Raw genomic sequence first — 17,175 nt, 5'->3', positions numbered from 1 at the left:
GATCGTGTCTGTCCTTCTGCTCCAGGGACGGACCTTCCAGCGCCGCAGGCGGCCATCAGCGCATCGGGGACATCCTGCTCAGGAACTTGCGGCATCTGCAGGTGGGTGCGCCCGTGGGTGCCCAAGACAGGACTCGCCTCCGCACTGTGCCCCTGAGGCGTGACCCTCGGGACCGTGTCCTCTTCCCAGTGGCGCTTCTGTCGCAGGAGCATTCCAGTCAGAACAGCGACCACGCCCGTTGTCCACCTCGCCACCCAGTTCCTGGGGGGACAGTGTCTCCTCGGGACAGCACCCTCCTCAGACCACTCCTTCCCGACGCTTGTCCTTCGTCACCACGGGCAGCGCGGGGCGGTGTGGGTGCATCTCGGGAGGGCCGGTGTCGCTGCTCCGGCCCCGCCTGTCCGCTGTCCACGGGCCTGGGGACCCAGCTGTGTCCCGGGCTGGTGGCTACCTGCCCAGATCTCAGGCCATCTGCCATGTTCATTTAAACAAACTGCCTTAATGCCCGGAACCTTCTAGAAGGTAGGGGCGAGCTGAGGGTCCTGACGGGAGACCCCGCACGCATCCCAGTGTGTGCACTGTGCGGCCACGATTCAGGGGTCACTATTTCCTCTCTGGGGACGCCACCGCCCGCGCTCCGCTCCGGGCCTGGGGAGAGCCGGCTCAGACTGGTCCCCTCCCTGCCCAGAGCTGGCTTGCTGTGTCCCATGAGGGGGCCACAGCCCTCGGCCGCGGCTCCCCGTCTATAAAGCAGAGGTGAGACCCCCATGTCCTCACCGCGACCAGGGGAGGTTGGTTCGCAGTGGCGTGGGGACAGCGGTGGACAAGCCCTGCGCCCCGTCTGGAACGGCTTTGGTTCAGGTGGAGTCTGATGGGGCAGGACGAGCTCCCTGGCGGCTGCAAAGCCCCAGCTGAGCGCCCCTGGGCCACTTTCATCTGTTCTACCCACTGGGACTTCCAGCAAGTGTGTGACATCCACCCTGGGAATGCCCTCAGGACAGATGGGCTGCCCACCAGCTGGACACCCTCTCCCAGGCCCCGAGCCTAAAGGGCCCCTGTTTGTACTTGAACAGCAGTTCACTGGCTACTTCCAAAGGCACGACGAGGTCCTGACGGAGCTGGAAAGGGCGACAAAGCGCTCCAGGAAGCTGGAGACGGTGTACAGAGAGTTCGAGCTCCAGAAGGTCTGCTACCTGCCGCTGAACTCGTTCCTGCTGAAGCCCATCCAGAGGCTGGTGCACTACCGCCTGCTGCTCAGGCGGCTGTGCGCCTTCTGCTCGCCCGGGCACCGGGACCACGCCGACTGCCGTGGTGAGTGGGCTGTCAGGGCTCTGTGGTGAGTGGGCCAGGGTGGCATTGGCAAGCCTGAGGCTTTGACTTTCCTCCTTGGGAAGCGCAGAAGGGTGAGTCCGCCAGAGCTAGCCACTGCCCACTCCTCCCATCCAGCTGATGGAGACCAGCAGGCCCTTGTCTGAGCAGCTGGAACTCCCCTTCAGCTCCACCACCCAGGGCAGGACCCATCTCTGCTTTTGAGCAGAAAGTGAAAGACTCCCATTGTCCTAGAGGAGTCACAAGGCATGGACACTATGACCAAGGCAGAGCCCCCACAAGTGCCCTGGGGGTAGAGTGACCCCCAGAGTTACCTGCTAATTGTAGGCATTTCTGTCCTAAATATCTTGGGTTCTAAAACCTCAAAGTCCAGGTGGCCTGTTAGAAGTTTCTGACATAGATGAACTTGATCACCTTTTATTTCTGTTAAAGGAGCAAAGGAATAAACCCTGGCCTCTTGAACCTACAGTATGACTTCTAGTTGTAGGATAAAGTCAGTGCAGGCAGTTACTGTCCATTGGAAGGGTTTTACAAGGAAGTTCACCGTCGCTAGAAGTAAAGATGAAAGAGGAGGATTCCTTCCAGCTGGTCTCCCCCAGTCATAAGAGGATGTAAATAAGGTTCTTGTGGACGAGAAACAACAGGTCATGCCACGTGGACAGGTCTCTTCTCCTTCATTCTAAAAGCAAGTGTTTCGTGTTTGCTGAAACGAAAAACAAAATTGTCAGAAAAGCTCCCAAGCATTTTCAGGGAAATAAAAAAAAATGTAGCACATTTAAAATGCTACTGAATATCAACCTTCTAAAGTGGGAGGTGGCGCTGGGGGGGCAGGGTGGCCCCTCCAGGTCTTCAGGAACACGGCGCCTAGGAGAGGGCCGTGTGCACTCACCACTCGGGCTCCTCACCAGAAGAAACCAGCTGTGGGCTGATGCAGAAGCTCAGTGAGGCTGCGTTCTTGGAACGGCTTGTAAACTATTGACACCACGTGGTGCAGAGACCTGGCAGCCAGATGGGTTTGCTTCAGCCATCTGCCGAGGCTCAGCCGGCAACAGCTGGAGCCACTTCCCACCAGGACCCACCCACCCACAGGGCGCATCCCCTCGGGGTGCGGACGTGACCACTCCTTTTGGCTTCCCTCTGTTGTATAAAAGAGGGTACCTCTTGGTTGGATCTTAGAGAAGTTGGCCTTGCATTTTAATTTTATCCTTCATTCAGTAAGTGTTTCCCAGGGACTGTGCCAGGGTTGGCCAGGTGCTGAGTGTGTGTTGATGGTTTATCAACATCACGCTGTTTCCATGGAGACCGAGGCAGGGGTGATACTCTGTACAATAGAATAGCATCCAGCAGCTCCCAGAGCCAGCCCGAGGGCAATGTGGAGCCCACACGTAGCCAACCCTGCCAGCCCTGCACTCCATGCACACACAGCATCCAGGGACAAGATGGCACTGGGCACCATCCGGGGCAGCCCCATGGGGCCAGGCAGCCTGCAGTGTGTCGCTCAGACGTGAGCTAGAGCCTGAGGGATGACCAGGCCTCAATCTGCACAGACCGACTCCCGGGTCCGCCCCAGAGGTTGCATCACCACAGCTCCTACAATGTGTTGTTTATGAGGGAATAACATCTCCCCACGGGCTTCCTTATCTGGCTTTATTCCCCTGAAGCCGTGGGCATGGACTGTCCCGCTGCTGAAGAGGACATGAGCCAGTGTCACGGATCACTCTCCAGACTCACAGAGGCAGGGCTGAGAGGCACAGAGCTGGGAAGGGACGTCTCGTGTGGTTCCTTGGACCTTGAGGTGCTGGGACCAGGCGGTCAGCGGGAGTCATGATAAGAAGACAGCAGGGTCCACAGGACAAGGACATAAGGAAGATGTGGTCACTGCAACCAAGGGGCAGGACCAGGTCTGGCCAGAAGCTTTTCTTAGTGTGGCCTGGTCAGGTCTCTGAAGACCACTCTCAGTGTCTGACTTTGTTTCCTCTGAATATGTTTTCCTTCCTGATTCCAATTTTTCATAACCTGGACTGAACTCTAAGATTGGCATCTGTGACTTCCGGTCAAGATGGTGGCGCAAGTACACATGGTACTCGCCTCCTCCCACAACCACGTCAGAGTTCCAGCTGCACTACGAGACAGCCGTCCTCCAGAACCACCTGAGGTCCTGCATGGGGTTTAAAGGGGCCGCGTGGAGGGTGGGAGGAGGAGCAGAGACCTGGAGTGGCTGAGCCACACCCACGCACGGGCACCCGTGTGTGCCATCTCAGAATTGGGAGGGATATCTCAGTTGTGGAGCAAGGGGGGCCCAGCTCCACATCGGGGCCCCCCAGCCCAGGGATCTAGTACCAGGAAAAGAAGTCCCTGTAACTTCAGACTGAAACGCAGTGAAGATTGTGGCCGAGAGAGGCTGCCAGGCAGCTCCGCTCACAGGACTGCACACCCCCCCGCTCATCTCTCCCGCTGAGCCCCCGCACTGGGGCAGCAGCTTGAGAGGAACCAGGACCTACAGGGAAGAGCTGTATTGTGGGGCATCAGGACGAGAGCCGGGGTGGGGGCAGCTTTCTGCCTGACGAAAGTGCTGGCAGGGGCCGTTTCTCTTTTCCTGAGATACACAGAGAGCCCCCAAGTGGGTGCCATGTCCGAGTTTCCATCAACCTGGATCACACTGAGACAGGCACTCCCAGTGTGGGGGCCCACCCAGAGTGTTTGCAGTGGCTTTTCTGTTTTGCATAGAGAAAGGGAGAGCGAGAAAAGCATCAGCTCATTGTGCCACTCAGTTCCATTTAGTTGTGCGCTCATTGATTGCCTCTCACATGTGCCCTGACCAGGGATCAAACCTACAATTTTGGTGCACAGGGACGATGCTTTACCCACTGAGCCACCTGGCCAAGAAGAGCGAATCTTTGCAGCAAGAGAAGAGCAGTCGGTTCCCTACAAGGGAGCTCCCGTAAGACTGTCAGCTGATTTCTCAACAGAAACTTTGCAGCCCGGGAGGGAGGGGCAAGAGGTATTCGAAGTGGTGAAAAGCCAGGACCTACAACCAAGATGACTCTACCCAGAAAAACTATCCTTTCGAATCAAAGGACAAATAAAAAGCTTCCAGACAAGAAAAAGCTAAAAAAGTTCATCACCACCAAACCAAGTATTACATGAAATGTTAATGGGTCTTCTTTAAAAAAAGTAAAAATAGGCCTGACCTGTGGTGGCGCAATGGATAAAATGTTGACCTGGAAATGCTGAGGTCGCCGGTTCGAAACCCTGGGCTTGCCTGGTCAAGGCACATATGGGAGTTGATGCTTCCAGCTCCTCCCCCTTCTATCTCTCTCTGTCTCTCTCTCCCTCTCTGTCTCTCTCTCCTCTCTAAAAATGAATAAATAAATAAAAATAATAATAATAAAGAAAATAAAAAAATAAAAAAAAAATAATAATAAAAAAGTAAAAATAGAGATAAAAAATATGAACAATAAAATGGCAATAAGTACATATCTATCAACAAATGAATCTAAAAGACAAACAAGCAGAACAGAAACAGACTCATAGTTACAGAGAACATTTTGACCGTCGCCAGATGAGAGGTGGGCTGGGGGGTGAGAAGAGGGAGGGGACTGAGAAGCACAGATCGGTTGTCACAGAGTCGTCGTGGGGACGCCAAGTACAGCATTGGGAACAGTCAGTAACGTCCTAACACTGCATGGTGTCAGGCGGGTATGAGACTTGTCAGGGTGGTCACTTAGTAACTTATATGGTGTCTAATCTCTGTGAAACAAATATAACATATGTTAACTATAATTAAAAATAAATGAGAGCCTGACCAGGCGGTGGTGCAGTAGATGGAGCATCGGACTAGAATGCGGAGGACCCAGGTTTGAGACCCCGAGGTCGCCAGCTTGAGCGCGGGCTCATCTGGTTTGAGCAAAGCTCACCAGCTTGGACCCAAGGTATCTGGTTCGAGCAAGGGGTTACTCGGTCTGCTGTAGCCCCACGGTCAAGGCACATATGAGAAAGCAATCAATAAACAACTAAAGTGTCGCAATAAAAAATTGATGATTGGCCCTGCCGGTAGGCGCTAGAGTGGCTCTGGTCGCGACAGAGCGACGCCCAGGAGGGGCAGAGCATCGCCCCCTGGTGGGCGTGCCAGGTGGATTCCGGTCGGGCGCATGTGGGAGTCTGTCTGACTGTCTCTCCCCATTTCCAGCTTCGGAAAAATATAAAAAAAACAACAAAAAACAACAAGAAAAAGAAAAACTGATGATTGATGCTTCTCATCTCTCTCTGTTCCTGTCTGTCTGTCCTTGTCTATCCCTCTCTCTGACTCTCTCTGTCTCTGTAATAAAAATAAATAAATAAATAAAAAGATTAGCATCTGTGACTCCATTCAAAGAGAAAATTACAAATGCTTTGAGGGTGCAAATGATTTAGAATTTAAACCACAGGAAATGATTTCCCCTAAAGAACAGAGACTGCTTTGCCCATTACATCAGTTATTTACAAAGAGTGTTCTTTTTCTTAACACCCTGAGGTCTGGCTTGTCAACAGTCGGGGCTGAACAAATCCATCTTTCGGTCATCTGCAGGAATCCACTTGCCGTGCCTGGCAGTTGAAAACCATGGGTGGAGTTTGAGTAGAATGTTCCTTGAATAGAAAACTGCTTTTTGAAATGCCAGTCCCTGTCACAAAGTATTGGGTGAAGGCAAGTTTGCCTGTGCCACCACCAGCCCAGTCTGCCTGGGCGCCTGTCCTGAGGGGTCTCTTCCCACAGACGCCCTCCAGGTCATCACGGAGGTGACCTCCATGCTCCAGCACAGCCTTGTCCGGCTGGAGAACCTGCAGAAACTGACGGAGCTGCAGCGGGACTTGATCGGCATCGAGAACCTCATCGCTCCGGGCAGGGTGAGTGACTGAGGAAGGTTTTTGAGCTGCTTGGGTCATTGTTTTTGTTGAGGTATAATTCACAGACTACAGGATTCACCCTTCCAGAGTGTGCGATCAGCAGTTTTTGGTGTATTTGCAAGGTTGTGCATCCATCACCTCTATCTAATTCCAGAACCTTTTCACCCCACCAGAAAGAACCCCCAGACCTGTTAGCAGTCACCCCCATCCCTTTCCCGGGTCCCTGGCAGCTGCTAACCTGCTTGCTGTCTCTGTGGGTTTACGGATTCTAGACCTGTCTTATAAAGAGTCTTACAGTACGTGGCCTCTGTCCAGCCTCTTTCCCTCCGTGCCGTGTTTTCACGGTCCACCTATGTGGTAGCATGTCGGTGCTTTCTTACCTCCGGTGGCCGCAGAGTACTCCAGTCTCTGGACACACGGCATTCTGCTTGTCCTGCTGGTGGACGTCGGCTGGTTGTCACCTTCTGGCTACTCTAACTAATGCTACTGTGAATACTTGTGTACAGGTCCTGTGTGGACAAGAGTTTTCCGTTCTCCTGGGTGGAGGCACGGAATTCCTGGGTCCTTGGTGATTCTGTGTTGGACGTTTGGAGGAACGGCCATACACTTCCATAGTGACTGCACCATGTTCCATTTCCACCAGGAGTGTATGAAGTATGTGAGAGAATGTCTCCATGTTTTCTGTCTTTCCGGCTCTTGCCATCTGATGATATGTCATGGCATCATGTTGTAGTTTTGGTCTGTGGTTCCCTGACTGCTCATGTCAAGCCTTTTTCATATGTTTATTGGCCACAGTAATGCCTTTTTTTTTGAGAAATGCCTTTTCAGACCCTTTGCTTACCTTTTCATTTGGTTGTTTATATTGTGTGTGTGTGTGAGAGAGAGAGAGAGAGAGAGAGAGACAAAGGGAGACAGAGAAAGTCAGAGAGAGGGATAAGGACAGACAGAAATGGAGATGAGAAGCATTAATTCTTCATTGTGGCCTCTTAATTGATTGCTTTCTCATATGTGCATTGATGGGGGGGGGGGGCTATAGCAGACCGAGTGACCCCCTTGCTCAAGCCAGTGACCTTGGACTTCAAGCCAGTGACCTTTGGGCTCAAGCCAGCAACCATGAGGTCATGTCTATGATCCCACACTCAAGCTGGCAACCCTGTGCTCAAGCTGATGAACCTGCGCTCAAGCTGGCAACCTCAGGGTCTCGAACCTGGGTCCTCTGCATCCCAGTCTGACGCTCTATCCACTGCACAACCACCTGGTCAGGCTGGGTTGTTTATATTTTAATTTCAGTTGTGAGATTCTTTTTTGTTGTTTTTTGTTTGTTTTTTGTTTTTTTTTCAGAGGCAGAGAGTGAGTCAGAGAGGGATAGACAGGGACAGACAGGAACGGAGAGAGATGAGAAGCATCAATCATTAGTTTTTTGTTGCGCGTTGCAACACCTTAGTTGTTCATTGATTGCTTTCTCATATGTGCCTTGACTGTGGGCCTTCAGCAGACCAAGTAACCCCTTGCTCGAGCCAGCGACCTTGGGTCCAAGCTGATGAGCTTTTGCTCAAACCAGATGAACCCACGCTCAAGCTGGCAACCTCAGGGTCTCTAACCTGGATCCTCTGCATCCCAGTCCGACGCTCTATCCACTGCGCCACCGCCTGGTCAGGCAGTTGTGAGATTCTTTATCTGCTGTGGATACCAGAACCTCACCAGAATATGACGTACAGATATATTCTCCCATCTTGTTGCCTGTCTTTTCTCTTTCCTGACGTTACCATTTACAACACAAAAGTTTTTAATTTTGATGAAGTTCAATGTATGTTTTTTTCTTTGGTTGTTGTACATGAGGTGTCATAGCTAAGAAAGCATCGCTTAATCCAAGGTATAAAGATTTACCCTTGTTTCCTTCTACAAGTTGTTTTTTTTTAATTGATTTTAATTTATTGTGTTTACATAGATTCTAGTGTTGCCCCAAATGCATCCCCCTCCCCGTGTTCCCCTCAACATCTCCTTTGCCCCCCTCCCCATAGCGCTCTCCCCCTTCTACAGGTTTCTATATGTGTTAGCTCTTACCTTTAGATCTGATCCATTTTGAATTCATTTGTGTGTGTTGTGAGGTACGGCCTGCCGGGGTCCAGCCCCGGGGGGGAATCCAGGGGTCCCACAGGAGGAGACGGCGTTGGCGAAAATCGTGTGAGAGAGCCGAATTCTTTTCTTTCTCTTTATTCTCTAGTTAGCGTTTTCTTTTTTTAAATTAAATTAATTTATTTATTTCAGGGACAGAGAGAGAGTCAGAGAGAGGGATAGATAGGCACAGACAGACAGGAACGGAGAGAGATGAGAAGCATCAATCAGTTTTTCGTTGCGACCCCTTAGTTGTTCATTGATGGCTTTCTCATATGTGCCTTGACCGTGGGCCTTCAGCAGACCGAGTAACCCCTTGCTCGAGCCAGTGACCTTAGGTCCAAGGTGGTGAGCTTTTTTTTTTTTTTTTTTTTCCTCAAGCCAGATGAGCCCGCACTCAAGCTGATGACCTCGGGGTCTTGAACCTGGGTCCTCTGCATCCCAGTCCAATGCTCTATCTACTGCGCCACCGCCTGGTCAGGCCTAGTTAGCATTTTCTGCCAGGCATCTCTGCCAAATGCTGGTCTAGCTTTCTTTTTATGCACACACACTAAGTTACAATCAAATGGTATTTTGTTTCACTATGGTTACATGTTTCCAGATAACAGTTAATTCATATTTATAAACTATAAATCAGGTGGTAAGTTATTCAAAGTACAGTTATACAATAGCAATAACAATATTGGTACAAACTTCTAAAAGATTAGTACTAATTAATAACTCTACTTTACTGTTGTTGCGAGTCAAGGGCGCAGAGAGAGATTAGCAGACGAAATCATTAAGGACTAGCAAAGGACCACCACTTGCTCAGGCAAATGGCCTTGAGTTCATGCAGTGTCCTAATTTTTCTTACAAGACTTCAAAAGGCTTGCTTATTAAGAAATTGGCATAACATCAAGAGTAACTTTTGCTTAAAGATACATAGAGTGCACCTGCAAGATAGCTTAGTAGCAACATAATATCAGAAGGCATTAATTGCTATTGCTTCTATGGATCCCCCCATATTCCTCTTTATTATCTGAATCGAAAAACCTTGGAAAGTATATAAATCTCATGAGAATGTCTCACTGAGAAAGCCCAGCAACTGCCTTTAGTCATAAAACAAGTCTCTTAGCAAAAGTCTCTTTTCTTGCTGACTGCGTTCCCATCCCAGGCCACGCAACGAGCCATTCCATTACTCCTTTCCTAAAATTCTATTGTCTAGTCAAATTTTATTTATTTACTATATTCACACACTAGTTAAGTTCTAACTATATTCTTCTCAGAGTGTTCCACCATCTGCAGGTCAGGTAAGCAAGAAGAAAGGAAAGTTTCTCTACTCTATCACATGAAAAGGCTAGGGAGGAAAAATGATGAATTAAGGCCGAAAGGTGCTCTGTGCATAGCCACTGCCTCCTACCCATTCACAAGTCACAATCTATTCTTTCTAACATGATTAAGAAGAAATTCTCCTACAAACTTAACCCTTTACGAGGGATATCATAGCCAGCCTCTTATGTTTATGAGCCCAGTTCAAGGAGCTTACAGGCTTTTCTGTGGAACTCACACCCTCTGTCTCATTTCCAAATAAATCACTACGAATCTACAGGGAAAGCACGGTACTATTATCCCTGTGCTATAAATGATAGCACACACCCAGAAAAGGGGGGATATAAGGCCAGATTAATTCAAAAAGTCGAAGGGGGAAGTATCGTTGTGCCTTTCCTTTGCGGTGACTTTGTCAACCCGTAGCCATTGGTCTTCTCTGCTGTGACTTTGTCAATCAGCAGTTTTTGATCTTCTTCTGCTTTGACCTTGTCACCCAGCAGTTGTGGGTCTTCTCCTGCTGTGACCTTGTCAGCCAGCAGTTGTGGGTCTTCTCCTGCTGTGACCTTGTCAGCCAGCAGTCGTTGATCGGCTCCCAACAACGGCCCAACCGCATTCTTTTCCTTGTGGATGTCCAGTTGTCCCGGCACCATTTGCGTTTATTTCTGGACTCTCGGCTCCATCGCTGTGTCCGTGTCCACTGGGCTGCTTACTTTCCGTCACAAATGCCTTTTGCTTTGAGCTCAGCGCTGTCAGCGTCAGGAAGCGCCTGGTGCGTTGCCTGGGGCGTTTCCTGCCTCAACCCCAGCGCACGTGTGATGGGGTGTGGGTGTGCAAACCATGTCACGTGTGACGGAGTGTGGGTGTGGGTGGGCAAACCATGTCACGTGTGATGGGGTGTGGGTGTGGAAACCATGTCACGTGTGTCAGAGTGTGGGTGTGCAAACCTTGTTTCTGCCTCTGCCTGGGGAGGAGAAGGGACCGAGAACGGGGGACTGTGAGCTCAAAGAAACAGACTTTGCCTAAAATAGCCAGGAGGTCCTGCCCCCCTGGACTTGGGGCTCACAGGGCCAGGACAGCTTCATTTCCTGGTTGTCCTGCCCTCCTGGGCTTGGGGGCTTCCAGGGCCAGGACAGCTTCATTTCCTGGTTGTCCTGCCCTCCTGGACTGGGGGCTCACAGGGCCAGGACAGCTTCATTTCCTGACTGTCCTGCCCTCCTGGACTGGGGGCTCACAGGGCCAGGACAGCTTCATTTCCTGGTTGTCCTGCCCTCCTGGACTTGGGGCTCACAGGGCCAGGACAGCTTCATTTCCTGACTGTCCTGCCCTCCTGGACTGGGGGCTCACAGGGCCAGGACAGCTTCATTTCCTGATTGTCCTGCCCCCCTGGACTTGGGGCTCACAGGGCCAGGACAGCTTCATTTCCTGGTTGTCCTGCCCCCCTGGACTTGGGGCTCACAGGGCCAGGACAGCTTCATTTCCTGGTTGTCCTGCCCTCCTGGACTTGGGGCTCACAGGGCCAGGACAGCTTCATTTCCTGGTTGTCCTGCCCTCCTGGACTTGGGGCTCACAGGGCCAGGACAGCTTCATTTCCTGACTGTCCTGCCCCCCTGGACTGGGGGCTCACAGGGCCAGGACAGCTTCATTTCCTGACTGTCCTGCCCTCCTGGACTTGGGGCTCACAGGGCCAGGACAGCTTCGTTTCCTGATTGTCCTGCCCTCCTGGACTTGGGGCTCACAGGGCCAGGACAGCTTCATTTCCTGACTGTCCTGCCCTCCTGGACTTGGGGCTCACAGGGCCAGGACAGCTTCGTTTCCTGATTGTCCTGCCCTCCTGGACTTGGGGCTCACAGGGCCAGGACAGCTTCATTTCCTGGTTGTCCTGCCCCCCTGGACTGGGGGCTTCCAGGGCCAGGACAGCTTCATTTCCTGACTGTCCTGCCCTCCTGGACTGGGGGCTCACAGGGCCAGGACAGCTTCATTTCCTGATTGTCCTGCCCCCCTGGACTTGGGGCTCACAGGGCCAGGACAGCTTCATTTCCTGGTTGTCCTGCCCCCCTGGACTTGGGGCTCACAGGGCCAGGACAGCTTCATTTCCTGATTGTCCTGCCCCCCTGGACTTAGGGCTCACAGGGCCAGGACAGCTTCGTTTCCTGATTGTCCTGCCCTCCTGGACTTGGGGCTCACAGGGCCAGGACAGCTTCGTTTCCTGACTGTCCTGCCCTCCTGGACTGGGGGCTCACAGGGCCAGGACAGCTTCATTTCCTGGTTGTCCTGCCCTCCTGGACTTGGGGCTCACAGGGCCAGGACAGCTTCATTTCCTGGTTGTCCTGCCCCCCTGGACTGGGGGCTTCCAGGGCCAGGACAGCTTCATTTCCTGATTGTCCTTGGCCCTGTGGCTCACGTGGTGGCCCTGGACGCGCCTGGGGGTCCCCAGGGCTCTCCTCACACATCATCATTTCTTCTAGTGCCTCCCCCAGGGTCTTAGAGTCGGTAGTCCCAGGGAACCACCATTAAAGGGACAATAAACTAGAGTAGCCTCAGGAAGCAGCGGCCAGTGGGCTCTGGAGCCACGGCTGGAATGCAGGCTCTCGGTGGCCGCAGGGCCTGAGCCCCACCTCTCTGAGATGGAGGGTCCTGGGCTTGACAAGAGGACTGATGTCGGCCGCTCACCTGTGCCGTGCACGAGTGCGTGCTGTCAGAGACAGGCCCACACCAGGTGTCTCAGCAGAGGAACTCCAGAGCAAGGGTTGTTAACCAGGCAGGCAGCGGCTAACCAGTACACGGCACAGAAGCAGCCCGAAGTATCCAGGGGCAAACTCACTGTGCGGCAGCGCCCACGGAGGGCGGGCTGGGGGCTGAGCTCGGTGGGGAGATGCCCGTGTGTCCGGGATGCACTCCCCTGGGGTGGGGGTGCTGCAGAGGGCCCCAGGGGTGAAGCTGGCTCTGCAAGGGCAGGACTGCCTGCAGGCTGGACGGGCAGCTGCAGAAGGAGACCCCTGGTGGGGTCTCCAGTCTGGTGGCCCTGTCACCTGGAAGAGCAGCGCTGGTCTGTGACCCCAAGAGCAGGGCCAGGTGTGGCGTGAGAGCCAGACAAGGGCGTTGGCAGCCCCGTCTTGTAGGTCTGGCGGTCAGGAGGGCTGTCCTCGGGGTGTCCCCTCTGTGCCAGCTCAGCTCCTCTGGGAGCTGCTGAGGCTGCACCCTTGCCGTGTCCTCGGGGCACGAAGCTCCTGCTGGTCTGAGAGGAACAGGCCTGTGCGCCTGTCAGCAGCTCAGCTGGTAGAGCGGAGGACTGGAGGCCACGTCTGTGAAAGGAACAGGCAGTAAAGGGTCCCCAGAAGCCTTCGGCTTTGCCAAGACGCGCCGTTCCCAACATCAGGGCGGGTGCCTGTGCCCTCAGCGGCAGGCGTGTGGGGCCAGGGACGCAGGCTCCCTGGGGGCCTCTGTGCTGTCATGGGTGTGGAGTGTCAGCATGTCCTCGGGGTCCTGGATGCGGGGCCAGGCCCCGAGGGAGCCTCGTCCTGTGCAGTCCCTGCCCTCCTCCTCCCACAAAGGCCTGGACGGCCCTGCGCAGCTTCAGCCCCTCCAGCTCCTCCCTTTGGCTGCAGAGCCTGACGCCGTGCATGGTGGGAACCAGGTGTGCCCGCCCTCCTCCTCCAGCCCTCAGCTGCTCCCACCTAGGTTTTCTCAAGGTGGGACTGCTGTCATTTCTGTCGCTGAGCCTTCCAGAAGCTTCTCAGTAATGGGCAGTGCCCTGAGCTTGACACGGCAGCCCTCCGCACAGCCGGCCCGGTGAGACCAGGCTCCGGTGCTCAGCAGACTTTGGGGACTAGTTACCTGGCACACAGATGGGCCCTGGGTGGCCGAGAGGAACGGGCAGGAGTGAGGAAGACAGAAAGGCGTGAAGGGCCCTTGGGCATCTGGGCAGGAGGGTGCTGTGGAAGTGCTGGACAGAGCCTTTGAGGGGGCCATAAGGGGCTCAGAGAAGCATACATGGTGACATCAGCCTGGCCTGGCCCAGCCTGGCAGCATGCCATCTGCTGAGGGGTTCGGGCCTGCATGAGGGGACCTCACGGCTGTCTTTCAGGAGTTCATCCGGGAGGGCTGTCTCCACAAGCTCACCAGGAAGGGCCTGCAGCAGCGGATGTTCTTCCTGGTAGGTGGACGGTGGTTCTACGGGGGGCTGTGCCGACACTGGGCCAGGAGGGTGGCATCAAAGTCAGACACCAAGTGAGGACCACAGACAGGCTCTGGGCCAGCTGTCCTCCTGACTGTGGGCCGTGGCCCATCTGCGGGATGAGCAGAGCCAGCACAGAAGATCCTGCGTGCCTCTGGCCGCAGGATGTCCACTCCTGCGAGCTGCCAGCTCGCGGGTCTCGCTCCCGGAGCGGTGGCCCTCAGTGCGTCCCTGCCGCCCACTTTCCTTCACGCCCAGTTAGAGCCGGGCCACGGTGTCCTGGGCGAGGGCTGCCTGGCCCAGGACGTCTGCTGTTCCTGTGGTTACTAGTTACCTCTGGTCAGAAACAATTGTATGAATGGAATAAAAGTTCCTTTTTTTTGCCCTAAATCTCCAGCAAGCTGACATGGAGTGGAAGTTGGTCTGACAGTCAAGGTGCTGAAACCCTGTCACTTGTCTTTAACTCAGTTCTCAGATATGCTGCTGTACACAAGCAGAGGAGCCTCTGGAACCAGCCACTTCCGGATGCGGGGCCTCCTTCCGCTGCGGGGCATGCTGGTGAGTGTCCAGGCGCCCGCTGGCCCGTCTCCACCCCGTCGTGGTGACTGTCGGTGCTCAGACAGCGCCCCCTGCGGTCAGCACCAGCCCCTGCAGGACAGGCCCCACTCAGCTCCTCCACCGGCCACCCCCAGGGCACCTCTGGGGGGAGATGTGATGACGGAGCCCAGGCAGGTGCTGGGGCCCCTCTGCTGCCAGAGGGCGGGGCTGACTGGTTCTGAAAGAGAAAACTGAACCACCAGCTCTTAAGGCGTGAGTTTTTTATTTACGTTTTATTAGTTATTGATTTGAGAGAGAGAGAGGGAGAGGGAAGCATCGGTTTGTTGTTCCACTTACTCATTGGTTGACTCCTGTGTGTGCCTTGACTGGGGACAGAGCCCGCAGTCGGGTTCTGTGTGTGAGGACGACGGTCTCACCAGCTGAGCTACCCGTCACCCGTCCAGGGAGGACTGGGCAGTTTTCATGTCTTTGATTTGTATCAGCCTCTCTTAGACGGAAGGTTTGGTCCTTCGGGGCATCGTTAGTGAGTTCACGTGCACACACAGCTCTGACGTGGATGCTGCCTCCTCTGGTGAGATGCAGTTCACGATGGGCGGGGGGCTCCCTGTGAACAAGCACTCGGCTTCTCCCCTCCGTGTCCCCTGGGAGGTCCTTGCAGTGAGTCTCTTGTGACCTTCGTTTCCCCTTTAGTCCGTCTCCGCTCTTGTTGGGGGCCTGGGCCGTTCGGGGTCCTGCTGCCCCGGGAGCGCTCAGCGGCAACATGACACTAATGTCACTGACGAGCAGAAATTCTTCACTTTAGTGTGATCCAGTGTGTTGGTGCCTCCTTTGTGGTCAGTGTCTTCTGTGGCCTCGCGAGGACAGTGTGAAGGCCGTGGGAGCCCCTCACAGACACCCACGGGCCCGTCCTTTGCCCTGCAGTGTCAGTCCGCGCTCATGGGGACTCTGTTTGGGGTCTGCCCTTGGCCCTGAGCGCCTGAGCACAGCGAGTGTCCCCGCCACCCCCGCCAGGCCTCCATCCAGGTGTCTGTGCTTGGACTCCACACTCACGCTCTGCTCTGTCATGCGCAGCCCGCTGTCTCGATTTCTGCCGCTCAGAGCCATCCTGCACCCCCGTCTTTGAGGGGTGCTCTTCCTGGCCCTCCCCACCCCTCCAGGCTTCTCTAGCTCTCAGCCAGGAGGGTTAGTGTGACAGCGCTCACCCACCACCGCTGGAAGCAGACCCCCCCCCCATTTTAAAGTGTATTTTTAGAAGTTACACTTTTCTTATAGAAAAAAAGTAACTGAAAATCAGTCACGACTCTGCTCCCAGCAGTCAGCGCTGTTGGCGTGCTGGACGGCCCCCCTCCACGTGTGGATCGCTGCTTTCTGCCGCCACAGGGGATGCACCTCTGCAAGCTGCTCCGTGCCCCACCTTGTCTTGCTTAGCTTGTGTCCCCTCTGCCTCTCCCACCTCGCCGAGGGGAGGTTAGTCATGCTGATCCCCGGCCTCACGCTCCAGCAGCAGCTAGCGTTCCAGAACTTGAGGAGACCCCGTCGCACACCTCTCGACACATCCTTAACCACGTCCTAGATAAACTCCAGAGCGCCTTGTCTGGGCCTTGTGTGCCGTTCCCACAGTTTCAGTGTTGCTGCTCCGTGGCTGTTGGGGCATTTGTAGCAGCGGACGTCCCACTGGTGACATCTGAGGCTGCACCTTCTGCGCAGCCCTGGGAAGCACAGGGGACGCTGGCGATGCGACTGGGTCCTTGTCACTCCCTCTAGAGCAGGGGTTAGCCACCTGTTTAAACCTACGCCCACTTCTGTATCTCTGTTAGTAGTAACATTTTCTAACCGCCCACCGGTTCCACAGTAAGGGTGATTTATAAAGTAGGGAAGTAACTTTACTTTATAAAATTTAAAAGCAGAGTTATAGCAAGTTAAAGCATATAATAATAATTACTTACCAAGTACTATATGTTGGATTTTCGCTAAGTTTGACAGAATAAATCTTTATAAAACAACGTACTCTAGTTAAATCTTTTCATTTATACTTTGTTTGCTCTGCTACCACCCACCCTGAAAGCTGGAATGCCCACTAGTGGGCAGTAGGGACCAGGTTGACTACCACTGCTCTAAAGGCACTTGTGTGTCTGACACTCTTAAAGCTGGAATGCCCACTAGCAGGCAGTAGGGACCAGGTTGACTACCACTGCTCTAAAGGCACTTGTGTGTCTGACACTCTTAAAGCTGGAATGCCCACTAGTGGGCGGTAGGGACCAGGTTGACTACCACTAGGGGGCGGTAGGGACCAGGTTGACTACCACTAGGGGGCGGTAGGGACCAGGTTGACTACCACTGCTCTAAAGGCACTTGTGTGTCTGACACTCTGGTCTCCAGGCGTGTTAGCTTTTTTCTTTTTTTTTCAAATTGATTTTAGAGGAAGGGAAAGAGAGACAGAAACATCCATTTGTTTCTGTGTGTCCCCTGACCAGGGATCGAACTGGCAACCTCTGTGCATCAGGACAGCGCTCTACCCAACCGAGCTAGCCAGGGCTGTCTGTTAGCTTTCCTGTGCATTTGTGAAATGTTTATGAAGATGTCAGCTGACTGCACAGGTCAGGGATGCTTTTTCCAGTGAGTAACTCCTGTTCACTCTGCCTGCACTTTGGTTTATAGAATTGCCGCCCAGCGGGGCAGGGACTGTCCTGCTCATAGAACAGCATCTGGCACATTCGTCTTGAGGGAGTGAATGCAGACATTCTCTGCAGTCACATCTGCCCATCTCTCCCTTCAGGGTTTCTGCCCTTGGTTTGGTGTGGGCTCAG

The 17,175-nt window shown here is 53.9% G+C and overlaps 1 protein-coding gene across 4 annotated transcripts in view; it reads left to right on the top strand.

Annotated features, from left to right (window-relative positions):
- Positions 1-17,175, top strand: part of FARP2 (FERM, ARH/RhoGEF and pleckstrin domain protein 2) — a 106,696-nt gene that overhangs the window by 83,949 nt on the left and 5,572 nt on the right. For 3 of the 4 annotated variants that reach the window (XM_066233694.1, XM_066233693.1, XM_066233692.1), the window contains exons 17-21: positions 26-101; positions 1,074-1,311; positions 6,083-6,213; positions 13,721-13,789; positions 14,279-14,368. In XM_066233694.1, coding sequence (XP_066089791.1) covers positions 26-101; positions 1,074-1,311; positions 6,083-6,213; positions 13,721-13,789; positions 14,279-14,368 — 604 coding nt within the window. Of the gene's footprint in view, positions 1-25; positions 102-1,073; positions 1,312-6,082; positions 6,214-13,720; positions 13,790-14,278; positions 14,369-15,640; positions 16,415-17,175 lie in introns of those variants that run through there. The other variant, XM_066233695.1, reaches the window with a different exon arrangement.

This window comes from Saccopteryx bilineata, chromosome 5 (genome assembly GCF_036850765.1).
Source record: "Saccopteryx bilineata isolate mSacBil1 chromosome 5, mSacBil1_pri_phased_curated, whole genome shotgun sequence".
NCBI lineage: Eukaryota > Metazoa > Chordata > Mammalia > Chiroptera > Emballonuridae > Saccopteryx > Saccopteryx bilineata.
Note: the sequence above shows the minus strand (reverse complement) of the source record. Positions and strands in the feature narration are given on the sequence as shown.